Source organism: Ursus maritimus, unplaced genomic scaffold (assembly GCF_017311325.1).
Source record: "Ursus maritimus isolate PB19 unplaced genomic scaffold, ASM1731132v1 scaffold_32, whole genome shotgun sequence".
Lineage (NCBI taxonomy): Eukaryota > Metazoa > Chordata > Mammalia > Carnivora > Ursidae > Ursus > Ursus maritimus.
This window is the reverse complement of record NW_024425786.1, coordinates 20,929,767-20,955,954: the sequence shown is the minus strand read 5'-3', so window position 1 is coordinate 20,955,954 and position 26,188 is coordinate 20,929,767. Positions and strand designations below refer to the sequence as shown.

Below are 26,188 nucleotides of genomic sequence, written 5' to 3'. Positions count from 1 at the left end.
TGGTTGTTGAAAGGGGTTGAGTAGAAGGGGGAACGAGGAGGAACTACTTAATAGGTGCCAGGTATCCTTTTGGGGTGAGGAAACTGTTTTAGAACCAGATAGAGGTTGGTGGTTGCGCAACACTGTGACTGTACTAAGAGACACCGAATTATTCATTTTAATTATATATTATGTATATCTCACCTCAACTGAAAAAAGAGTATTTAGTTAGAAGTGTCTGGCTGGGCTGCGAACCCTTTAAGAGTCACAAGGAAGGGGGCGGGGCTAGAGAGGCGGGCCTGTAAGAATCACAGGAGGCTGCGCCTGCGCAGCAGAGTCACGTGGTTGCTGGGCCGGGGAAATGGCGGCTCCAGGAGATAGCGGGGCTTCGGCTGGCGGAGGGAGCACAGAGGAAGCATTTATGACCTTCTACAGTGAGGTGAACACCGAGTGAGGAGTAGTGGCACCGGGGCGATCCCGCCTGGTCCTACTTTCCTAGCGGGCAAAGGCAGTGGTCTTCCTGGCCTGGACCGTTGGGCGGCTCCTCCTGTCTGGCCTTCGGGGAGGCGGGGGGCTGGGGGTGTGTGTGCGTCTCTGCCTGATAGCTGCTGGGGGAATCCCTTGGGCATCGGAAAAGGGGCTAGGGTCCGACGTCTGCGGGTAGACGACGAATGTGGCCAACGAAGTACCTTGGCGCGTGCAGAGGTCCCCAAGTCCGCGGAGTCTGAGGCTGGCAGGGGCTGGAGCTGGCAGAGGCTGGCAGACGCTGGCCTTCTTGGGGGCGACTTAACTGTTTTGGGCCTTATTTTTGTTCTAAACGGAAGCACTATTCACCCTTAGTCCTCTGTAATGAGTTGTATTAGTGGTTATTTCTGCCATTCGCGTACGCCAGGCACTATGCATCATGCTAGGTAGGCATTATCTCTGTTTTACAGATGACAAACCTGAGGTTTAGGGAGGTGAAATAATTTGTTCTGGGCCCTAAAGCAGATAACAGCTTGGTATCATGTTAGGACTAGAGAATATTTGGTCTGAGCCTCGATTACTGTCGCATTTCCAGCGCTTAGAACATAGTGATTGCTTGGTAAATATTTGTTGAATAAGTGAATGAATAAATGAAAGAAAAGCATGCCATTTGGAGTCTGAGGACCTTGGATTGGATTTTTATAAGGCAGTTAATTGGACTGATTGAATTTTTCTCAAGGCATTGATTTTGCAGATCTTCCGTTTCCACTTCTGTAAAGCGAGAGTTAATATTAAAATGAGTTTTATGAGCGTTAAAGGAGTTAGTGTATAAGAAAGGGTTTTTATAAAAGTTAAAGCTGAGGATGGACCTCTCTGAGTTGGAATGGATTTGAGGAATGGAGTTGCTCCCCTCTAGGCTGTGAGCTACTCAGAGTTCAGCACCATGTCACATTCATTCATCTTTTATTTGTAACAGTTCTTGTTACATAGTAGTTTCTCCAAAGTATTAAATTTAAAAATGGAATTAGCACATCCTTTATAGTTTGTCCTTTTGAAATGCCGAATTAACCTGAAAATGTTGATACACTGGTACCAAAGTTTATTGACCTCTAATAACTACTCTGCAGTTATACTGGAAATTGTTTCACTTACCATCGTTTAGTTAAAAAGAAAAAAGAAAATCCTGGGTTGTTTGAATTGAGAGAAAGTACCTAAAGGAGGACCCGTCAGTCATCATTCAATCAATATTTGTTGAATACCTGACATGTACTAGTGTACTATTTGGGTGCTAGAGGTATGGTAGTGAACAACAGAGAAAAATCCTGTCTTCATAGAGCTTGCATTCTATAGAGAAGAATACGCAGTAAAGAAACATGTACAGTATAGTGTCAGATAGTGATAAGTGCTATGAGGAAAAATAAGTCTGTGAAAGAAGGTAGAGTATAGGGAGTGGGGAGTGGCATGCTATTTTAAAGAAAGTTGAAGAGGGAAGATACTGAGAAGGAATGGCTTTTTATGTTACTGAAATTATTTCCAAACTCCTTTTGGCTATAGGAATAAAGGTGGTATATAACATATGAGTGATTTATTTCAACCAGTATTACAACTCTGACAGTGGCACCAAGGTTGTTTTCCTGGCACTGCCTGGTACCTGTTCTCCTTAGCATTGTCTTTGGGCCAGGGGTTTTTCTTTTCTTTTTTCTCTGCTTTTCTCTTCTTTTTTAAAAGATTTTATTTGTTTATTTGTGTGGGGGAGGGGCAGAGAGAGAGGAGGAGAAAGAATCCCAAGCAGACTCTGCATTGAGTGCAGAGTGGGATGCAGGGCTCGATCCCAGGACCCTGAGATCATGACCTGAGTGGAAATCAAGAGTCGGGTGCCCAGCCAACTGAGCTCCTTGGCCAGGGCTTTTTCTAACTCTATTTGGTTTAGGTAGGCAGAGTTACTTGCCCCTCCCATATACATTTTTAATGCTGTTTTTAGTATATATTTCAGTGTAATTGTATTTTTCTTAAATAAAAAGTTGTAAATTAAGTATGAGCAGCACAGGTACATCTTCCATCATTATAGTGGAAGCTCTTTGAAAGTGGTGGCTGTGACATATTTATACTTGCATGTTCTTGGTTCCTCAAACTGTTGGAATTAAAATTCTAGTTTACAACTTGGGTAGTTGTGAACAAGTCATTTAACGTCTCTAAGTCTCAGTTTTCTTATCTATAAAATGGAGATAATAGTAATATCTACTGTGTAGGATGGTTGAGAGGAATAAATATGTGTAAAGTTTTTACATTATTAGACTTCAGTAAATGATAACTATTGTAATTATTCCCAAAGTATTTAGCAAACTGTCTTCCACATGTAGACAAATGTTTGCTGAACATGTCAGTAGCTTGTTAAGATGAGAATTCAGAGTTTATTATTGAACTTTACTAATGAAGTTTTTCTCTCCTTTCATTTTAGGTGAAACAAATAGAGAAGAGAGATTCAGTTCTAACATCCAAAAATCAGATTGAAAGATTGACCCGTCCTGGTTCTTCCTACTTCAATTTGAACCCATTTGAGGTGAGCTGTCGGATGTTGCTGTGGCTTTGTGATGGGGAGCTTTGGGTAGCTGCAGGCAGACTTACATCAGAACACACACTTAATTTGTCTTACAGTTGGAACTGAGCTTTGGTGGTTTTATTGTGAGCAGAGTTTGAGAGGCATCATGTTAAGGAAAATGAGATGGTCTTCGCCTTGTCAAATATTCTCCATCTTTTACCAACCCAAATTTATAGGACTTTATTTTCAGATGGGAAGGGAAAGCTAGCCTTGATAAATTTAGGATCTTTGATTTAGTTTGCTTGTTACAGCTTTTCTGTTTTACTGCAGTAACAAATATCAAAAACCCAACAACCTAAAAATGATCACAAGGTTATAGACAAGCAAATATACTTTTTGGGTTTCCTTAGTTTTCTTATTTTATTTATTTTTTAAAGGCTTTTGTTTATTGAGAGAGAGAGATAGTGAGAGAGCATGAGTGGGGAGGAGAGAGAGAAGCAGGCTCCCCCTGAGCAGGGAGCCCGATGTGGAGCTCAGTCCCAGGACCCTGGGATCATGACCTGAGCTGAAGGCAGGCACTTAATGGACTGAGCCACCCAGGTGCCCCTAGTTTTATAATTTAAAATTTTTCCTAATTATAAAAGTAAATCAAATTTTTTCAAAGACTATTTGTTTATTTAAAGTTTTTATTTATTTATTTGTCAGAGAAAGGGAGAGAGTGAGCATGCACAAGCAGGGGTGAGCAAGGAGCCCCATGTGGGACTTGATCCCAGGAACCTGGGACCATGACCTGGCAGATGCTTAACCGACTGAGCCACCTGGGCATTCTGAGATTTTATTTATTTATTTGACACAGAGAGAGAGAGCACGCACGCACAAGCAGGGGGAGCGGCAGGCAGAGGGAGAGGAAGAATCAGGCTCCCCACTGAGCAGGGACCATGATGTGGGGCTCGATCTCAGGACCCTGGGATCATGACCTGAGCTGAAGGCAGACGCTTAACCAGCTGAGCCCCCCAGGCGCCCCGGTAAACCTAATTTCGTATAAAGATTTGAAATATAAAGAAAGCAAGAATAATCATGTGTAATCCCACCTAAGAGAAATAGCCACTCTTAATTGTTTATACTTCAACTATTTTAAATGTTTTACTTAGGGGGCACCTGGGTAGTTGGGCATCTGACTCTTGATATCAGCTCAGGTCTTGATCTCAGGGACATGATTCAAGTCCCACACTGGGCTCCATGCTAGGTGTGGAGCCTACTTAAAAAAAAAAGTTTTATTTTAAAACAAGGAGGATGATGCACTTCATTCTATTTTAAATGCTGTATTGTTATATAAAATATTTGTGTACATTTCTTAGAGTCTTTATAATTATTATTTAAACAATTCCTTTATTGTAGGATATTTAAACTAGTTTCTAGTTGTTTATAACTATAAATAATTTGACATAAATATTGTTACATCTTATAAAAACACTTATTGAGTATTATAACTCTTTTTGTTCCCACTTTTTAATCTGGTAAAATACACATAACATAAAATTAACGATTTTAACCATTTTTAAGTGTACAGTTCAGTGGCATTTAGTACATTCAGTGTTGTGCAACCATCATCACTATCATTTCCAGAACTTTTTCATCATTCCAAATAGAAACTCAAAACCCATTAAACAATAACTCCCCTTTCCTCCTACCCCCAGTCTCTGGTAATTTCTATTCTACTTTCTGCCTATGAATTTGCCTATTCTAAGGCCTCCTATAGGTGGAATCACATAGTATTTATTCTTTTGTGTCTGGCTTATTTCATTTAGCATAATGTCTTCAAGGTTCATCTGTTGCTTCTGTTTTTTGAAGAGTAATTTTTAAAGAATTTTTACATTTTAAAACAATTTCAGATTTGCAGAAAGATTACAAGTATACTATGAAGACTTTCCTGGACTATCTGATACTAAGTTGTCCATCCATATGATGTCCCTTTGCCCTGCAATATTTCAGTGTATTTTTCCTATAAATGACACTGTCCTACTGAAGCACAATATAACCATAAAAATCAGGAAACAAACATTGATAACATTGTTACCATGTAGTTCTTAGACTCCACTCAATTTGCCTATTGTCTCAATAATGTCCTGTATAGCAAGAGGACCCAGCCTAGAATCAACTGTACATTTAGTTGTCATGTCCCTTTTGTCTTCAGCCTGGAACAGTTCCTCAGCATTTCCTTAACTTTGGTGACCTTACTATTTCTGAAGATTATAAGCCAGTTATTTTGTGGCATATCTCTCAATTTGATTTTGTTTGATATTTCTCTAGCTGGATTCAGTTTATTCAATATTGGCAGGAATATCACAGAAGTGATATTATATTCTTCTCTTTGTAACTTATAAAGTACATGATGTTTCCGTTAGCTTTATCCCGTTACTAATGATGTTAACCGGCTCACTTCAAGAGCTACCTGCTATGTTTGTTCATGAAGTTACTTTTTTCCCTCTTTGTAATAAGTATTTTATGGGGAGATATTTTGAGACTCTGTAAATATCTTCTCCTTATCAGAGTTTAAGTTTATTCATTTATTAGTCAGTATAGATTGGGGGTTTTCCTATTTTATTCGGTGTGTTTTATCTTCATATTATTTATTTTATCGCTCATGTTGTCCTAAATTTGGCCAGTAGGTTACCTTTCAAGCCAGATCCTATCTTTCGATATCATCATTCTTTGATTACTAGGCATTCTTGTACTTTTCCTGACCCAGCCTAAAATTAATCATTTTAGTGAGGAGCTCTGGTTCCTTTAAGTGAAGAATGGTATTTAGAAATCAAGATTTGGGGGGCGCCTGGGTGGCACAGCGGTTGGGCGTCTGCCTTCAGCTCAGGGCGTGATCCTAGCGTTATGGGATCGAGCCCCACATCAGGCTCCTCTGCTATGAGCCTGCTTCTTCCTCTCCCACTCCCCCTGCTTGTGTTCCCTCTCTCGCTGGCTGTCTCTATCTCTGTCAAATAAATAAATAAAATCTTTAAAAAAAAAAAAAGAAATCAAGATTTGGGTGCTGGGTGTGGGGATGTCATTCCTGTTGGGAATGTCACTATCCCAGACCCTATTGGTAGATAGGGCTAAGGATTGGGTAAGTGTGCATGCGTGCACGTGTGTGCGTGCGCGCACATGGGTGTATGTGCCCTCGTGTACATACATGTATTTACATCCAGTTTCTTTCTTTTTTTTTTTTTAAAGATTTTATTTATTTATTTGACAGAGATACAGCCAGCAAGAGAGGGAACACAAGCACGGGGAGTGGGAGAGGAAGAAGCAGGCTCCTAGTGGAGGAGCCTGATGTGGGGCTCGATCCCAGAACGCCGGGATCACGCCCTGAGCCGAAGGCAGATGCTTAACAACTCTGCCACCCAGGCGCCCCTACATCCAGTTTCAATCCAACACTACAGGGTTTATTCTCATTTTTTTCCTTTCCATGTTTGTGGTTCCCTTCTTTCATAGTGAGAAATCGGGCTCCCACTATCATAAATATATATGTATTTACTTAATTGATCCTCCTGTTTGCATCTGATCTCCCAACTGCCATTCCTTCCCTCTTCTGAATGCCCTCCTCTACTCTGCTTTATTCTGACACCAACACCAGGCTGCCTCACTGTGCAGAAACTCTTCTCACCATACCTGAGCTCAGAACTCCCATGTCAGGTTACCCTTCCATATAGGTGCGTTCCTCACCCAGGTCAGGCTCCCTGTGCTTGCCCTCTACCCTCTGGGAGCTCTCTTCATCCCTTTTGGGCTCCAGCATCCTCCTCATCAAGCAGGCACCTTCCTGCCTTGCTCTGGCTTTGACACCCTATGTTAGGGTAACTTCCTTTAAGAACACCCTCCTCATCTTACTTAGGCTCTAATTCCACACTCCAGGTCACCCCCGTGCATGGAGGTCCTCTTCACTCTGCTCGGTTCCAACGTCTGTGCCAGCCATACTTCCGTACAAATGCTCTCTACATCCTGCTTGGGTTCTGACACCTCTCGTTGGGCTGCCTTTGTACATTGGATGCCCTCCTACATGGGCACCCACCTCACCAAGCACAGGTTTCCCATGCTAGGTGACGCCTTTGTGAAGATGTTCTTGCTTGGGTCCTATACTCTATGCCAGGCCACCTTCCCTTGTGGACACTTTCCTTACCCTGCTCGGTCTCAGATACCCTGTGTTGGGCTCTGCTTCCATGTGGATACCTTGCTTTCCCCTCTTGGGCTGTGATACCCTGCGCTTGGCTACCCTCCCGTGTTCACAGTCTCATCCTGCTTAGGTATAAACACCCTATGCCAGGCTGCCTGTCCACTGAGATGCCCTTCTCAGCGCACTTCGTACCTCCTTGTCAGGCTGCCCTTCTGTGTGGATGCTCTTCTGACCCGTTGTGCTCCACCACTGTGTGACTTTGGGCCACACTCCTCCCTGTGTGGTCACCATTGTCTTCATCCCAAACGGGCTGTGACACTGTTCTGGGCCATTTTGAAGCCCCACCCAGAGTAGATGTCTACGAGTAGATGTCTAAGTGCCTGGCTCCACTTAATGTGTTTGGATCGTATTGCTCAGAAAGGGAAGGGGAAGATGGAAAGCTTAAAAAGTACTTTTGAGGGGTGCCTCGCTGGCTCAGTTGGTAGAGCCTGTGACTCCTGATCTCAGGGTTAGGAGTTCGAGCCCCATGTTGGGTGTAGAGTTTACTTAAAAAATAAACAAAATCTTTTTTTTTTTTAAAGGTACTTTTGATTTGATCTTGGGGAGGGTGTGGAGAAGATAATTTGTTTGAGAAGGGATAAAGAATTTGATGGTATAGTCTTTCTGTTTAACCATACTCTTAAATTATACATAGTACCATGAAAAGGGGACATGTGATCATATAACTTACCCATTTATTTGTTAAGGTAATTCGTGTTTCCTGTGGAGATCTGATTGACAAGAAATGATAGATTGTTGGGACCAGTATGAAGGCTAGATTTTAATGTCCTACTAGTTACTGTGGTTCTGGAAGTTACTGCCCTGTAGCTCTTGTCCTGATTATAGGAAGTATGTTTGAGTATATATACACATTACGCATACATGTATATGTGTATATATGTGCACACACACAGTTGACCCTTGAACAATGCAGGGATTAGGCATGCAAACCGTTGCACGGTAGAAGATCTGTGTATAACTTGTGACTCCCCCCAAATTTAACGCTAATAACTACTGTTGACTGGAAGGCTTACTGAGAACATAAAACATCGATTAACACATATTTTGTGTGTTATATGTATTAAGTACTGTATTTGTATATTGAAGTAAGCTAGAGAAAAGAAAATATTAAGAAAATCGTAAGAGAAAATATATTTATAGTAGCATACTGTATTTATTGAAAAGAAAGTGCAAATATAAGTTGACCTACACAGTTCAAACCTGTGCTGTTCAAGGGCTGACTGTGTGTTTTTGAATATATACATCTTTACACAAAGATATGCTAAGGTCGACACACTGGGGGAGATGGGACATTGTGTTTGAATGGGCAGGACTCCATGACTATCCATTAGAATATTTGTCTTTTTGATTTTCTACAAACGTGCTGGCCTCTTTATAGGGTGAACGTCATTGTCATTGTCTCCTTATAAAGTTGCTTTTTGATGCTCAAGTCAGAATTTTAGGTGTTCCTGGTGATGCAGGAAATGAGTGACTTTTGTTTCTCATCGAACAACTATTGAGCCATCTAAATGAATCCGATTTTTCTACAGAGGTAAGCAGCCTGGTCTTGTAGTAAGGAGAGTAATGCAGTAATAGCTGTCACCTGAAATGTGAATGGTCTTAGACACTGCCTCACTGAGCAGCAGGTAGAAAAGGGAGGAAGTAGACTGGAAATCTGAAGAGTCTTCTCAGAAATCCTTATCCAGGGAGCATTTTTTTTCTTCCTGCCCTCTGCAGCTTCTTCTTTGGACATGTGTCTAACCTTCAGCCATTAAGCAGGCATCTTTTCTTTTGTGTTCTGTGGTTATTCTTAGGTTGAGGACCCTTCCCTCCTTCCTTCCCTAAGCTTAGATGAACCTGTGTCCCTGCTCAGTCCTGTCCTTTTCGTGTTCCTTACTTTGATTTAACTTTAAGACGCCATCATGGAGCATCACTGACTTTGTTTGCTGTTTATCTTGTTAAGTACCTTGAGAGAAAGGTATTTATCTCCTAGAACTCTGGTACTTGCACATTATTAACAGGTCATAGAGTTCAGATGTAACAGAGACTGGATTCCTTTTTCAAGCAGAAGATCCCAAAAGAGGCTGTTACAGTTTGAGTTCAGAAACTTGTATAAATGTCAAGCATTTTTGTTAATGTGAGATGATTAGTTAGACTTCTGAGGTCTAAGACTGTGGATTCTTCATTGTAGTATCCCCAAAGCCTGAGATACAGTAGGAGGTCAGAAAAACCTTCCATGAATCTGAACAGATCTGTGTGCTTCCTACGAGCCATATTGGTAATATGGCATTTATCATGTTTTTTTGTTTTGTTTGGCATTTATCGTATTTGTAAAAATTACTTATTACTTGTCCATTCTTCCCTTGATGGACCTTAAATTCCATGAGAATTGTAGTGAGCATAGTATCTAGCAACCCTAAGTGCTCCAAAAATTTGTACTGAGTGGGAAACTGGCTTCAGAGAGGTTTGGGCCACAGGGGTAAGCCCGCTACTTTCATTGTATTTCATGGCCACATATGGCACCTCCAACTCTTAAAGATCGAAAAGGAGTTGGATTAGCTTTGAAGGCACTTAGTGAATATTTGTTGCCTGTGATCACATGTGACATAACTCTTGGAAAAATAACTTTTGGTGTGTGTGTATGTATGTATGTATACACACCTTCATTTTTGCCAAATCATCTGAAAGTAAGCTGTAGACATTGTGAGGGTTCATGCCTAAATAATTTACCATGCATCTCCTCAGAACAAGAACAGATTTCTGCGTAACCACGGCACCATTACCACACCTAAGAGAAACAACGTTAATTCAATAACATCGTCTAATGGCGCCCACGCTCGAGCACCTCCAGTTGTCCCCCAAATCTCAGTTATAGCTATATTATTTATATAACTTGGGAACCAGTCAGGGTTAATGAATTACATTTGGTATGATTAGTTCTGGGCTATAGCTTTATTGGAGGCTTTTTTGTGTGAAGGTGGGAAGTTTTCTTTCTCATTCGTTTAAGGACACCTGGGGTTTGTTGGGCTTTGGTTGCTCCAGTACATTTCTTTTCCCCAGAACCAAGGTAAGGTAAAACTCTCCTCTATTTGTGTATGTACAGTTACCTCCCTTTATCCGGAAGTCTTATATGGCTGCATATGTCCTCTTGAGTGACTTTTCCCAATTCCTTTCTCCCTTGGGAAGTTATGAGGGGACACAGTGAATCTTGAAAATTCTTTGCTTTAAAGTTCTTCTTTTCCCTCACCCCGAATGTCTGCCTAGCATTGGAGAGCGAGTATGCTTCTGTCACAACCTTCCAAAGTCTGCTGAATGCAGTGGTGATTCAGCTTCATTGCCTACCAATAACCTTATTGCTGTAGGTGGGCTGCTGGAATGTTGTGAAAGCTTGCAATAAATCTTGACATCGCTTGTTGCCAGGCTTTTAACAAACACTGCAAGCATCCGACTAAGCTTGGTGGATTACTTTGCAGTTTTAATTTCTAGTATGTATTTTTCCTTTCAAGTTTTATTTTCATTTTTTTTCTCTTTGCCATTGCTCCCCACCCCCTGTCCCTGATCCTTAGTACTACCTGGTGATCCTTAGTTCTGCTAACTTTGAACGTACTTTTTTCTAACCTCCATCATTTCTTGCCAGTGCTTCTCAGACTTAAAAAGATTCAAATCATATGGGGATCTTGTTAAGTGTTGATTCTGATTCCGTTGCACTGAAGTGCGGCCTTCTCTTTTGAATTTGTAAGAAACTCTTCTCACCCTCTGCCCTTTCAGGACCTTCCTCTGGCCTTGAATACCAAGTAACTAAATACTAGGTGCTATGTTGAGTCCGGGGACTGATTATACTGTGAAATCACCTGCTGTAATTGTATATAACATTCCCTTCCCCCAAAAGCACTTATTATATGGTAATTATAAAATATGTTTTCCCTGTTTATTTATCTTTGCATTTCTAATGTGTAGCAGTGTGTTCAGCGGGTAGTAGCTACTGTGTAAATGTTTGAATGAATGTATGTATTTGTGGTGACGGGGTCAGGATCTTTGAAGAAGACTGTCAATACCAGTTTATACCTAGGCTTGGAGAAGAATGATTAAATTTATTTTTTAAAAACAAGATTGCTCAGAAAATACAGATGATCCTTCCACTTGGCCGTACCTCAGTTCTAATGAGGTGGAATCAGAGTTTTCTAGAGTAGGCCCCAGGCATCACTCACAGGTCTTCACAGGCAATTCTGATGTTCACTGTGGGCTGAGAACCATTGGCCCATGTGAATTACAGATATAAAGTAGAGCGCAGTGGACCTTTCTGGACCGAAAATCAGGGAGCCAGCCCAGTTTTTTCCCTGTTACATGTTTATGCTTTCTCCACATTTGCAAAGATAAGTAGGTGGGTAGGGGGATACTTTTCATAATGAATGAAGGGAAAATGCAACATGGTCTGGAAACACGTCTCTGGATATAAGATAAATTCTTTTGATGGAATAAAAGTAGCTACTGTATTAATTGAGAACCCTAAAGTGTTATAACTATTATTCTGTTACTGATTCGGTCATTTATATATATTTTTTCTTTTAAAAAATATTTTTTAAAGTAATCTCTACACCCAATGTGGGGCTCGAATTCATGACCCCATGTTCTACTGACTGAGCCAGCCAGCCGGGTACCCCTCATTTTTTTCTTTCTTTCTTTCTTGCTTTCTTTCTTTCTTTCTTTCTTTCTTTGATTTACTCATTTATATTTCTTGAGCATTTTTTTAGAACTGGTGCCAGGCACTGTTTTGGAACACTGAGTACTGTTCTAGATGCTGATAATAGTATGTATAATTACTGGACACCTGTTAAATTCATAAATTCTTTCAATCTCTTTTACAGTTTTGATTTTGATTCTTCCAGGTTCTTCAGATAGATCCTGAAGTGACAGATGAAGAAATAAAAAAGAGGTTTCGACAGGTACAGTACTGTTTCCCTGTAATAGATGGAGTTTGAACCTTTTGGAAATACAGTAAGCACATGATTCTCTTAGGACTTGCTATTGACTTTTGGGCCAAAATTTAACTATTTTTTTAAAAGATTTATTTATTTTAGAGAGCATGCGTGCATGAAAGTGGCAGGGGGTGGTGTGGAGGGGCAAAGGGAGAGGGAGAGAGAGAATCTCAGCAGACTCCCCACTGAGTGGGGAGCCTGACCTAGGGCTTGATCTCACAACCCTGAGGTCATGACCTGAGCCGAAACTAAGGATCTGATGCTTAACTGACTGAGCCACCTAGGTACCCCTTAACTTTTTTTTTTTTAATCTTAGGTCTTTGTAACTCTTTTTAAAAAAAAAACCTCACAGTGACACAATTTGTAAATAATTGAAAGACCATGGCTTACCTTTGACATTCACACAGCCCGCCTGCAGGAGATTTATTGGAAGGCCGTGAAGCTCAGTGATAACTGCCTTCAGCAGACTTCTGAAGGTTATGACAGGAGCATACCCACTCTCAAATCTAGGCCTACAGTTGGGAGTGAGAGGGAAGAACAGAACGAATTTGACTTCTGAATAGAATCAATTTTATAGCCAAATAGAATCTTTCCAGCCACTTAATCAGGAGAAATACAAGATAGAACAGTAGAGCTTACATGGAGTCATGCTTCTTAAATTCTCTGCCTTTCAGGGAGAACGTGTTAAATGATTCATAACACGTTTTTTGTTTTTTTGTTTTTTTTAAAGATTTTATTTATTTGTTTTTAGAGAGAGAGAGCAAGCAGCGGTGGGAGGAGCAGGGGGGGTGGGAGAGGGAGGGGAAAGAATCTCAAGCAGACTCCCCACTGAGCACAGAGCCTGACACAGGGCTCCATCTCAAGACCCTGAGATCATGACCTGAGCCGAAACCGAGAGTCAGACGTTTAACTGACTGAGCCACCCAGGTGCCCTTTGTTTACAGTTTTTTTTATTTTTAAGACCTCCCTCCTTAATAATTTTATCTTTTGCAAACTTAAATACCTAAGAGACACCTGGTTTCATATAAAGAGTGCTTTCTTGCCCAGTCTGATGTTTCATAACTTGAGCTACAAAATTTTATAGTAACCTTTTTAAAAACCCTTCCAATTTTGATAGTTGAGTAACCTCCAGCCTCCCTTCTAGGAGCTGAGTAATCATACTCCCTGCAGTCTGTCTTTACTAATTGGATTTTCTGTGTATTTCATGTCTTTTTTTTTTTAAACTTTTTTATATCTCTTATGTACTTCATATTTTAATAGGAGCTAACCAGTGCCGAATATAATTCTCAGCCCCTGCAGGACATACTTGTTAATATCCAGTGTTATGCCTGCTTCTTTGATACTGTAATTGCCCCCACATTGCTGACTCATACTCATCTTCGAAACTGCTATTAAGCCAAGATGTTTTTTATCTTTGCCTACTCAGGCATTTCCCATTATATAGCTTTATAGCTTTTTATAGAGTTCTACTCTGCACCTATATTCAGCTTTTTTTTCTTTTTTCTAAAATTTCAAGTTTCCTAATGTAGTGCATCAGCAGTCTTTCCCAATTTAATAAACAAGCATTCAGATCCACAGAACAGTTATTTATGTAGCTGTACAAAGAACTCAATAATTGAGTTCTTTAGTCTTTAATATGATCTGATAAGAGTGTGAGCCTTAGGGGCGCCTGGGTGGCTCAGTCAGTTAAGCGTCCGACTCTTGGTTTTGGTTCAGGTCATGATCTCAGGGTCGTGAGATGGAGTCCCACGTCAGGCTCTGCATTCAGCGGGGAGTCTGCTTCTCTCTCTGCTTCTTCCCCTCCCTTTTCCTCTGCCCCTCACCCCACTCGTGCATGCGCATGCTCTCTCTCTCAAACAAATAAATATTAAAAAACAAAACAAAACAGCGTGGGCCCTAGAGCTATTTGACTTGAGTTCCAGTCTTGGTAATACCCCTTATAAGCAGTTTGAACAAGTTACTTTCAACCCTTCTGTGCCTGTTACCTCATTTGTAAAATGCACATAATAATGGTGCCTACCTAGTGGGGTTGTTATGAGGATTTAAATGAGGTAATACACACAGTATGCTTAGAATAGTGTGTCTTTTTCTTGGCATATAGTATGTCCTCTTTATATGCTAACTATTCCCAGTGCATGTTAGACAGTATGCTAAGTTTCTTACTTGCGTTATTTCATCCATAAGAACCCAGTAAGACGGAGGTATCTGGTATCGTCCCATTTACAGAGGAGGAAACTGGTACAGAGATAGGGGTTAAGTGAATTGCTCAGGGTCTCACAGCTGGTGGGTGATTGACGTTGGAATTAGAGCCCAGGATTCTGGCTCCAGTAACGCTGGATTTACCATTTGATTCCCACTTGCTGTCATTCCCCCAGCACAGTCCCACTGTTCCAACTAGTTGATTTTGGTCTGTCAATGACAGTAGATCAGTGATTCTTAATCCTGGCTGTCTGAAAGAACCACCTGTGGAGATTTTTGCTTTTTTTTTTTTTTAATTGTATTTATTTATTCGACAGAGAGAGAGACAGCCAGCGAGAGAGGGAACACAAGCAGGGGGAGTGGGAGAGGAAGAAGCAGGCTCACAGCGGAGGAGCCTGATGTGGGGCTCGATCCCAGGACTCCGGGATCACGCCCTGAGCTGAAGGCAGACGCTTAACGACTGAGCCACCCAGGCGCCCCAGATTTTTGCTTTTTATTTTAACTTTTTTATTATAAAAAATTTAAATTACATTTTAAAAAGAAAGAGTAGCGCAGTGAACACCCATATACTCATCATCTGTATGCAATGATTTACTTCATTAACTATATGTTTTTGGCTCAATTGTTGTAAATTACAGACATCATGATACTTCACCCCTAATACTTCATCATGTATCCCCCCAAGAAAAAAAAGAACATTTTCTTGCATTTTTCACTTGTCACACCTAACAAAATTAACACTAATTCCTTACTATCACCTGATACCCAATCCAGTAGAGGTCTAAAAAGTACAGATGCCAGAGACCGATCAGAGGGTCTGAGGGCAGAAAGTAGACCTATATTTTTAAAAAGCTTTAAGGGTTGGGGGTGCCTGGGTGGCTCGTCAGTTGGGCATCCGACTCTTGATTTCTGCTTGGGTCATAATCTCAGGGCCATAGGATCAGGCTGAGTCGGGCTTCACGCTTAGCAGGGAGTCTGCTTATCCCTCTTCCTCTGCTCCTTTCCCTGCTCATGGGCACAGGCACACGCGCGTGCACTCTTTTTCTCTCTCATATAAATAAATAAAATCTTAAAAAACAAAACCCAAAAAAGCTTTACAGGTTTGGAGCATAGCCAGAACTAAGAACCACTACTTTGTTTTTTTAAAGATTTTATTTTAATTCCAGTTAATATTCAGCGTAATATTAGTTTCAGGTACAACATAGTGATTGAACATTCCACACATCACCCCGTACTCATCACAAGTGCACTCCTTAGTCCCCATCACCTGTTTAACCCAACCCCCTGTCCCCCTCCTTGAAAACCACTCCTTTAAATTAAAAGTTCTTTTAGGAATGAGATGATGTCTCATACCTGCTTTAGCCTCTTCAGCGCTCAGTATAAGGAACATCATAGGAACTGGGTGCTTTTCAGTCTCCTGTATCCTCACAGCGTCCTCATAATGCTAGGCTTATATTTGTTCTTAACTTTGTGATTAAAACGCTACGTGTTTCTCAGCTGTGTGTTTACCTTTTTTTGTTTGTTTGTTTTTGTTTTTTTTTAAAGATTTTATTTCTTTATTTGACAGAGCTAGAGACAGCCAGCGAGAGAGGGAACACAAGCAGGGGGAGTGGGAGAGGAAGAAGCAGGCTCATAGAGGAGGAGCCTGATGTGGGGCTCGATCCCAGAACGCCGGGATCACGCCCTGAGCCGAAGGCAGACGCTTAACTACTGCGCCACCCAGGCGCCCCCTGTGTTTACCTTTTGGTGCTTGAATTTTGAGGACAAGTATTTCTGCACATTTTATGACATTTATTGATTTGTTAAAAATGCTTCTGGCTGGCAGTCTTTTTTGCCATAATACCTTAGAGCGTTTGGTTGTAAAAAGGCACAGTGCAGGCGAAGAGTTGTTAAATGTTCCTCTTGTTGACAAAGCTAACTTCCCTCTTATTTTAGTTGTCCATATTGGTGCACCCTGACAAAAACCAAGATGACGCTGACAGAGCGCAAAAGGCTTTTGAAGGTATTTGTAAATTGACCTGCTTCCGAGTCGTATTTTATCAATGCTAGGGACTAACTGTTCCTTGTCCTGGATCAAGAAAGGAATGTTACAGTTTGTCTTCTGGTGATGAAGAAGCTGTGGTTTTCAGTAGAACAGTTGTCGTTCCAAAGCAGAACGTTGCTGTGTAAGAAATAGATCTTAACTTTACTTTGTTAAAACTTGTATGTGCCAAGAAAGACTGTTACTGCGTAGGATCATTTTTCTTTTTTGAACATAAAAAAATAATTATCACTGAATTAAATCTAGATGTGGTGTGTTTAGTCTTGAGGGTATATGTAATTTTTTCCAAGGCTCTCAAGGAAAGTCATTGCTATAGTTGTATGTTTTTAAATTCGTTTAACGACAATAACTAATTTAACAAAGTAGGGAATGCTTTTAGATGGCACAAGTCCATTTACACTGCCTGAGTATAGTTCAGACTTTCAGAGGGTGTTTGCAGAAACAGTTAATTTCAATGTTTTGCATTAGCTGTGGACAAAGCTTACAAGTTGCTACTGGATCAGGAACAAAAGAAGAGGGCCCTGGATGTAATTCAGGCAGGAAAAGAATACGTGGAACACACTGTAAGTATTTATAGTGCTGCTGTGTTTACAGGAAGTATTAGCAAGCCTTGGGCACCTTGCAGGAGGGTAAATGTTAACATAGCAATACCTACTGGTGTAATTCGTGACCTCTTACCTGGTCTCCGAAAGTTTGCCGTGGTGCTCATGAATAGTGTGTGCCCTAGAGCTCAGGATGTGCAGTGGCTAGGAGGCTGCTCGTCCCTCTTTCCTTACCAGCCCCATGCTGCGGAGAGAGGTCCTCTCTTGCCCTCTCATCACCTGTTGTCACATTACCCAATTCTGAGAGTGGAAGAGTGGAGCAGCCATGACGATCCTTGACCCTGGATTTTTATTTTTGTCTCTGTGAAGGGGTTGGAACATGGGCTTGAGAAAGATTGGCAAGGGGACGTGAGTAAATTTTTTTAAAAATAGGAGGTGCATATCTGTATTAATAACAGGGTTGGGAAGGATTCAACTAAAATAAATTCAGTTATAGCTGGCTTTATTTTTTTGCATTACTTAAATCTCCTGAGTGGTGGGAAGTGTTAAGATGGCTTGCTTGAGGTAAGAGGGTCTTCGTTTTAATTTTTTACTTCCTGGGGCAAGAATTGTGAGGCCATTCGTAAGAGCTATTTTAATTGGGAGTGAATACGGGTGTGACCTTTTCTTTGAAGAGCTTTGGAATCTGAAATAGGGCTGTATAACCAGTACGGACGAGTCCAATTTAGATGGATAAAATGAGTGGCAAGAGGAGAAGGGTGGCCGTGACTGTGTCTGGCTGGGCATGTGTTGGAAGTGGTACCTAGAGGCCAAATTTTGGTAGAAGTCGGAAGAGGACCTGACAAGTTCTCCTTAAATCACTGTGGTAGTTGCTCTTCCTCTTTTGCCTGTAAAGGAGCCGCCCTCAGTCTTTCTGGCCACAAGGTGGCAGTAGGGCTCTTCTGCACTTGGAAGGCACTGGCTTTTCGCTGGAGCCGCAGTGGATGGTTCTTTAATAGAGTAATGACATTCTTGTGTGAAGGAATATATTTAATTTTTTTTTAGATCTCAGGGGTGGCCAAAGTGATGAAAAACATAAATTAATATGATGTGAAAATGATTAGTATAAGGGTGTTTCGCAATGAAAATTATCAACAGTGCAGTTGTTGAAATGCCAGAAAACAATTAAACGTAATGCCACAAATTCGGTAGCTTGTTCTAAAACTTGACAAATGTATTTTCTTTGCTGTAAACACGTAACTACCAGCCGCAAAAGAGAAATGGGTAATCTGATCAAGGTATCCAAGGCTCTTTGGCTCTGGCCTAGGATCTGATGGGTTGGGGACAAGTTCCCTGCTGGTCCCCTTGCATCCTTCCTGGTGGGTTGGATTTTAGATGAGGTTAGAGGAAGGACCCCTGGTTCTTAGTTCTCCTTTGATTGCATTGCTGTTGTGGAGGGCAGGGGCAGAGGCTCATGGTATTTCCACGTGCCTGTACCTGCAGAAAGTGCACATGCCACATGCGTGCAGCTTAATGGATGTTCTCAATTTTTTGATGAAAAAAATTCTTTTTAGGTGAAAGAGAGAAAAAAGCAGTTAAAGAAGGAAGGAAAACCTACAAATGTGGAGGAGGACGACCCTGAGCTGGTGAGTGAGATGTGGGAAAAGCCACGCTGTCTCCTGTGCTTGAGTGCGCCGGTTGCTGGGTTAGAGAGCAAAGCTGACGCATACGTGCTGGAAACATTTTGTTTTAACTTAAAATATTTAAATGTATATCCATGCACCTGTTTTTAAGCCTCACCCTTTTTTTTGTCATGGGGCCATGGCCTTTTCTTTGAATGTGTGTCTGCTGATTGGCGTTTACTGTTGACTGCATTTTATAAAACACACAAAGCATTTTCCGTAGCTTCTACTTTTAATGTGTTTTGCAGTATGTTGAAACTTAGGTATTTGTGAAACAAACCAAGAGCAAAATCCTAGCTATTTATGATTCGTTGGTTGTTTTGTTTTGTTTTTGAATAAAGAGGAGCACTGGCTTTATTGCCTTGCTGGGCAAAGGAGGCTGCACGAGCTAAGGCCTTCAAAAGTGCAAGCCCGCCCACATGATTTGTTTTTCAGTCTTTTTCAGATGTCTCACCGGTACGTAATTCAACGGCAGTATTTTTATTTTCTTTCTTTCTTTTTTTTATTTTTGAAGACTTTTGTTTATTTATTAGAGAGAGAGAGAGAGCACGTGCACACAAGCAGGGGGAGCAGCAGGCAGAGGGAGAAGCAGGCTCCCCACTGAGCAAGGAGCCCGATGAGGGACTTGATCCCAGGACTCTGAGATCATGACCTGAGCCAAAGGCAGACAGTTAACCACCTGAGCCACCCACGCGTCCCCAACAGCAGTATTTTTAGGGACTTATGTTTATTGAATCTTTCTAAAGCATTCCACTTAGTTTTAAAAAGAAACCACAAGCATTTATTTGTATAACCACATTCATCAATTTCTCTGATATTTAAATCTCATAAGTATGGTCATCATTGCAACTGGCATGGAGCACTTGGGGAGCAACGACAGGTGACTCTAATCAGCTAGTAAACGGCTTCCCACCAGCCATGAGCGCTCGCTGTGCTCCAGGTAATAATTTACAGAGAAACGGAGCACATTGCTTCCATCCATTGGGTTCTTTAGTGGAGATTGGCTGAGAGAGAGATTCTGCTTCGATATTTGTGTCTGATTGCCTCACTAGCCTGAAAAATTCAGTCATCCTAATCTTGTCTCAGTTTAGATCAGTAAGTAACTTACCATGTACTTACCTTGTTTTTAAAGATTTATACGGGAGTGGCTGTCTTGCTAGGGGAACTTGCCTACAATTTCCTGCTTCGGTGGTTTTGCTGGCAGCGGCTGGCCCCATCTTCTGTGCAGTAACACTGCTTGTGAACTGTGAGGTCACCTTGCATACTAGCCACCTGTTGTGGATTTACTCTGTCCCAGTATTTCAGTTTTTTCTCCACAGTCTTATTTTCTCTTCCCTTCTCTTTAATGATCTCTGGTGTTTTCTGAAGACCTCTTATAAATACTCCTTGGTTCTCCTGATTTTTTAAGAACCCTAACTTTTTTAAGTTGTCTTTTTTCCCCCCGATTATAAAGGAACACATGCTAGTGATAGAAAATTTGGAAAAAGCAGAAGAATATAAAAAATTCAGTCATCAGTAACCGTCCATCCAAGAGAGTTTGGAGCTTTTAAAGATACTGAAATATTCGTTACAGACTCCTTCGCTCCTTTGGTGTTTGTCCTTACTAGGAACTGGGGTTTGTCAGTGCTGCTTTTACCGAGCACTGCCTGGCAGATAACAGTATTAAAAAGAAGTGACAAATTCTGGGGCTCCTTTACTTCCCTTTCTCTCCGTAGATTACTCTTTGCTCCAGTGTCTCTGCTTTTGGGACTTAGCCTCTATGAAATCTGCATGATGGGTTACTTTCGATTTTTCTTTGTGTATTTAAAATGCTTTATATTTGGGGGAAATAAGTTTTAAAGATAATTCTGTTTTCTGTCTTATGTTGTGTTATTTTTTCCCATCTGTACATTAGTTAGAATCAGCTGCATACAACTAAGACCCAGAATGATGGTGCTTTAAACAAGACAGTGATTTGTTTTCTGTCCTGTATAATATAGTCTTTGGGACGATGGCCGCTGGTATGGCAGCGCCGGACCATGTGTCACCTAAGGACTCATTCAAGGATGTCACCCCCATCCTCACAGTCCAGGATGTGTCATCACCTCACCCATGTGCCAAACAGCAGAATAGAGGAAGGGGACAAGGAGGGATAAGCGTACTCCCTCTAAGAATATTCCAGGAAATTGCTGCATCACTTCTCCTTATATCCCATTGGCTAAAACCTAAGTTACATGGCCACATGTAGTTACAAGGAAGCCTAGGAGATACGGGCTTCTGCATTGGGTGACCAGGTACCTAAAGATAAGGGATTTTACATGGAAGGAGAACAGATGATGGGGGGTGGGGGACCCACAACGAATAGCTCCGACGCCTCTGCTGTAGTCAGTAGACTCCGGAGGTGGGTCTGCTGGATAGCACCTTCTAGGACCTAGCGGGGTGCCCAGCACAGGGTAATTATAAAATATTTGTGAAAAGAAAGAATGAAAGTTATTTTTTTGAAGTTCTTTGGAGGAAAGGGTGCTCCCACATGGTTGTGATAAGCAGGTAGAAGTTTTTTCTTTTTGGTGATTTTTACCAGAGCAAGTTTCTTGTGTATCATCCGCAGGGTGAAGGCGGAAAGATCTAGGCGGTATGTTATTTATCTCCCAGGAGAGAGCATCATTAAGTAGTTCTCCCTGAAATCTTTCTTCCTTGCCGGTTCTTTTTTTTTTTTTTAAAGATTTTATTTTATTTATTTATTTGACAGAGACAGGCAGTGAGAGAGGGAGCACAAGCAGGGGGAGTAGGAGAGGAAGAAGCAGGCTCCCAGCAGAGGAGCCCGATGCGGGGCTCGATCCCAGAACGCTGGGATCACACCCTGAGCCGAAGGCAGACGCTCAACGACTGAGCCACCCAGGCGCCCCTCTTCCTTGCCGGTTCTAATCTGCTTTTGTCTTGGGCTCCATCTAAAAATGCTTGATTCAAGTTGCTGGAAAAATACTGACTTTTATTTTCTTTTGTCCTTAATTTTCTTATAGTTCAAACAAGCGGTATATAAACAGACCATGAAACTCTTTGCCGAGCTGGAAATTAAAAGGAAAGAGAGAGAAGCCAAAGAGATGCATGAAAGGTATATATCCGAATATTCACGTATTCCATCTAAATACCCAGATTAACCAAAATTGGTCTTTGGGGATTTCCCTAAAGAGGGATTTTTCTAATTGGGGAATTATGTTGTACACCATCGAAGAAACTGTAGAAAATAGTTATCTGAAACAGCCAAACTTTTGAATCCTTAGGGTAAGAAATTGTCTCTGACTTTCGGGAAATATTGACTAGACCTGTCCTTAGGGAGTTTTTAATCAAGAGTGCTATGTGTTTTCTTCCTGATTTCCTGGAGTTAAATAGGCAGAGTTATTGAGGCCAGAACCTTTTGTGTGACTAGTGGCCACAGCTTTGGTGAGTCTGGTATTTACTGTATAGTGTAATCACTTACAAAGTATTTATTGTCCAAAAATATCGTTTCCCTTGCTTATCAGAAATCTTGAGGTTAATATAATTTATGTATTTTGTATCGTTGACTAGTGTTTAGCAGTAACCGTGTGTCGCTAGTTGAGGTTGTGTGAAATGTCCTTGTTTTGGGATTGGGTTTTATTCAGAGACCCTCTTAAGAACCTCTACTATTGTAATGGCCGTTCTGCTGAAGTAGGGTGGCCTGGGTCCTTGAGACGGCTTTGTCATGGACTAAGCCCGGAACCTGTGGATGGAGCCCATAACCTATGATTATTGTTGGCTGGGCCTTGACAACCTTGTACGTCTGTCTGTGTAACACGGGTATTTATACCCTGCCCTGTAGCCCTGCCCGTGGTCTCATCTGCGTGCTTTAGATGGAGACATGCATGAAAAGGCTCTGAGCCTTTTCCGGACAGGCATTTTTATAGAACCCTAGGGAACTGATTTACTTTATATCCTTGCTTCTATGGGGAGGCGGCTTAACTTGTGTGGGTAAGACAGTATCTGAGTATCCTATAAGTACTCTGGTCTGGTTTTCTTCCTAGGAAGCGACAAAGGGAAGAAGAGATAGAAGCTCAGGAAAAAGCCAAACGAGAAAGGGAGTGGCAGAAGAACTTTGAGGTAGGTTTCTGGGGTGGTCAGGGCTTCTCATTCCAGAGTAAGAAAACTTGCCGGCATAGAAACTTGGTTCCTGGGCATTGCCAGGACTGAGCGGGGCAGACGATCAGGGAAAGGGGATGCGCGGGGAAGAGCAGGAGATTTGGAGAATGAGCCCCGGCTCAGCTGCCTTTACGCTCTCTAGCCTTGGCAAGGGCAGGGAGGGTCCCTGAACCGCTTGTTAGAGATTATGGAAGGCACAGCTGCCAGGTGGGCTCGAGAAAAATGCTGTGCAGTTTAGATTAGGGGGTAGTCATGGAGTAGGGCCCTACTTAAGAGGTCTGTTAGCAGAAACTGAGGTTCTTGTGACCCTCATATCCCGGCTTTTGAACTTGACTCCTTTTTAACACCCTGGTTACACTCTTCAGGGACTCAGCCAGTTTCCTGAATTGAGCCACGTTTGGTGTCTCGTCTTCTGTAACGTTCAGGTCTCAGGCTAGGGATTGGTTAACCAGAATTGAGGACTGGGTTTCTGTCCCCCTGCTTGTATGCAGAGAGAGACAATGAGTCGGTCTCTTGATAAGCAGGGGGAGACCCTCGTAGCCCTCACAGTGTAGCCGGCTAGGCATTGTGCTGGCTTTGAGCCTCTGTTTGAGTTTTGCGGGGCCGAAGGAGGATAGAGTGGGGAAAGCGGCTATGCTGCTGGCCAGCCGGATGACCTTGAGAAAGTGACCTGACCCTGAACCTTGGTGTTGTCATTTGTGAGGTGGTGGTGGCACGACCCGGTGCAGGCGGCTTGTTTTTGAGGGTTAGAAATAGCCTCTGCTGAGTAGCCAGCCCTGAGGCCCCTGGCAAAGGTCGTTGTGATGTCGTCCTCTTCTTCCAGCCCACAGCTGGTCCTGCCTTCTAGGGGTGGGATGCCACTTTTTGTGGGCCTGTGGAAGTGGGAAGAAAGCTCTGCTCTGTTCTACTCTTGGATTATTCCAGAGAGCTGAGCCGGGCTGGGCTATGGGCATGCAGAGCAGGTTCAGGCCCTTTGTCTCGTTAACTGGTTTCCTCCCCCCAAACCTCTGTGCTCAGGAAAGTCGAGATGGTCGTGTGGACAGCTGGCGGAACTTCCAAGCAAATACGAAGGGGAAGAAAGAGAAGAAAAATCGGACCTTCCTGAGACCACCGAAAGTAAAAATGGAGCAGCGTGAGTGACCACCTGGGGTCACAGCCACAGAACCTTCCCCCAATTGTCTCCCCTCCTGCTTTGAAGGACTCATTCTTTCCTCCCATTTCCACCCCAACATAGAGTAGTAGTTGCTTTTTAGTCCATTTTGTTTTCAATACAATTTAATATCGATCAGAGTAATTCTTTTGTACATTGAAATGAGGGGCTCAGTTTAAAACGAAACCTTCCCCTACCCCCTACCCCTAGGCCAGCCAGGATTGGAAGGTGCCACCATTGGTGCTGCCTTCTCTTCCCACAGCCTGTAACTTAATGTTTTGTACTTCACTGAATTGTGATGGTTAGAAACTTCGTGTATAGTTTGTGGAAATCATCCAATTAAACATATTGCTTAAAATGGTGTTGCCGTGACTTCAGAGACAAGCCTGGGCCACCTTAGGAATCCCTTTTGCTTCATGTGCTTGCTTCCGGGCGTGGCATCCTTTGAAGCCCCAGATCAGACAGGGAAGGCACTGGGCACACAGACCCGTCACGCGATGCCCTGACCTCCGCAGTGTTTGGCATGTGCTTTCGCTTCTGACTGACCATTCCGTGTGGCATGAGGCTCCGAGCCGCCCAAAGTGTTCACTTTCCAAAGAGCTAGCCATCTTCCAACCAGTATCATTGTGTCCTAGCCTGTCTGCAGCCGTTAGTGGTCATATTCTGTACATGTAATAAATTTTTATACCCTAACCATCGATGTACTCTTCCTTAGGTATTACTCCAAGGATGGGTCCCTTGGCCCAACTCTGAAATGCTTCGGAGTTGGACAGAGCTGCTCCCCACGTGCTCCCTGCCACTTAATGCTGCACCTTAGTTTCTTCATCTACAAAACGGGAAGATAGACGAGTGTGGCGCTTTCAGGGAGGGTTAGCCATGGCGTGTACAAGCTTGCTGTCACGGTGCTCAGAGCGTGTTGCTAATACACTGTTAGGTGTAAAATGAAGATACTGATTATTTCAAGGATGAAGTGAAATAACGTATGAAAGCACCCAGCTTACAGTATATTCCCAAATGTCCTGCTGGCCTGGAGAGACAGGATCAGCTCTTGGGTGGGATACAAGGTGCAAAATAGAAAGATGACACGTAAAATGTGAGGATAGGAGAAACTGGGTGACTTTGAACTAGACTTGATGCCATGTTTTATAGATAAGGAAAGAGGTACAGTGACCCCAAAGGCCCACTGTCTTTTGTCGAGACACCGCACATTAGATTTGCTTCTCTGTGGGAGGGGACAGGAGCTTGGGTGTCTTACTGTCCTTCCGAATGGAGCTTAGCAGTCGACGCTGCAGATGAGTCTGAGCACAGAGGGTGGGTGCGGCTCTAGCTGGACGTGGACAGAGGTGGAGAGGGGGACATACTCTGTCATCCTGCAGGGTGATACAGGTCCGGAGGGAATGCGGACTGCCCTGTGCAGGGAACAGCGAAGTGCCACCCACCTCGCGCCCGAATGTGCACGCACACACCCATCCCTTCCTCAGAGGTTCTGTGCTTGTCCTACATCAGCTGTTTTTGCAAGCTCCCGAGGGCCGGGGCCGGGCCGGGCTTTGGCCCCAAGGCACTTATGGCAGCCATCAGCCATGGGTATACGTATGCCGTCGACAGATGTGCTGGCGTAAGAATAAAATGGTGAGCACCATGGGGCCCTGCTGCCTGCCTCAGTCTGCTGGGGCCCGGGGTGAGCGGGCAAGTGCAGAGATCTTGAGAGGCGCATGTGTCCACTGCCCCGAGGAGGGGGCCCTTGATCCTGTTCTTACAGCCAAGGCAAGTTTCTGGAGGAAGTGACATTTCTTTTCTTTTCTTTCTTTTTTTAAGATTTTATTTATTTAGTAGAATGAGCAGGGGGAGAGGGAGAAGCAGGCTCCCCACTGAGCAGGGAGCCCGATGCGGGGCTCGATCCCGGGACCCTGGGATCATGACCTGAACCGAAGGCAGACGCTTCACCGACTGAGCCCCCCAGGTGCCCCGGAAGTGACGTGTCTGATGCATCGGTTGGGAATGTTTGCAGCTGCGTGGAGTAACGAGCATAAACAAATAGGGGAATGTTTTGCTCACGGAAGTATGCTGGCGGGCAGCTTCAGGTATCGGTCGTGGGCCCCACAGGAGCCAGGAGCCAGGCTCTCCCCGTGCTTCCCCTCCATCCTCAGCAGGCTCGTCATTAGCGTTGCACAATCTCATAGAAGGTTGTGGCAGCGCCACGCCTCATGCCAACTCCCAAGCAGAAGAAGTCATCCAGAAAGCAAAATTTTCCCCCAAGGATAACATTCTCTAGAAGCAGAGTCACATGGCCACCCAGCTGTA

The 26,188-nt window shown here is 42.8% G+C and overlaps 1 protein-coding gene across 1 annotated transcript; it reads left to right on the top strand.

Moving 5' to 3' along the window:
- The first annotated feature begins 269 nt into the window (after positions 1-269).
- DNAJC8 (DnaJ heat shock protein family (Hsp40) member C8) lies at positions 270-24,240 on the top strand. The gene is made up of 9 exons (XM_008694529.2): positions 270-418; positions 2,903-3,004; positions 12,071-12,127; positions 16,295-16,361; positions 16,869-16,963; positions 18,496-18,567; positions 21,603-21,694; positions 22,623-22,698; positions 23,755-24,240. The coding sequence occupies exons 1-9, from the start codon at positions 341-343 to the stop codon at positions 23,875-23,877; spliced, it is 762 nt and encodes a 253-aa protein (XP_008692751.1). The 5' UTR covers positions 270-340; the 3' UTR covers positions 23,878-24,240.
- Positions 24,241-26,188: the final 1,948 nt, after the last annotated feature.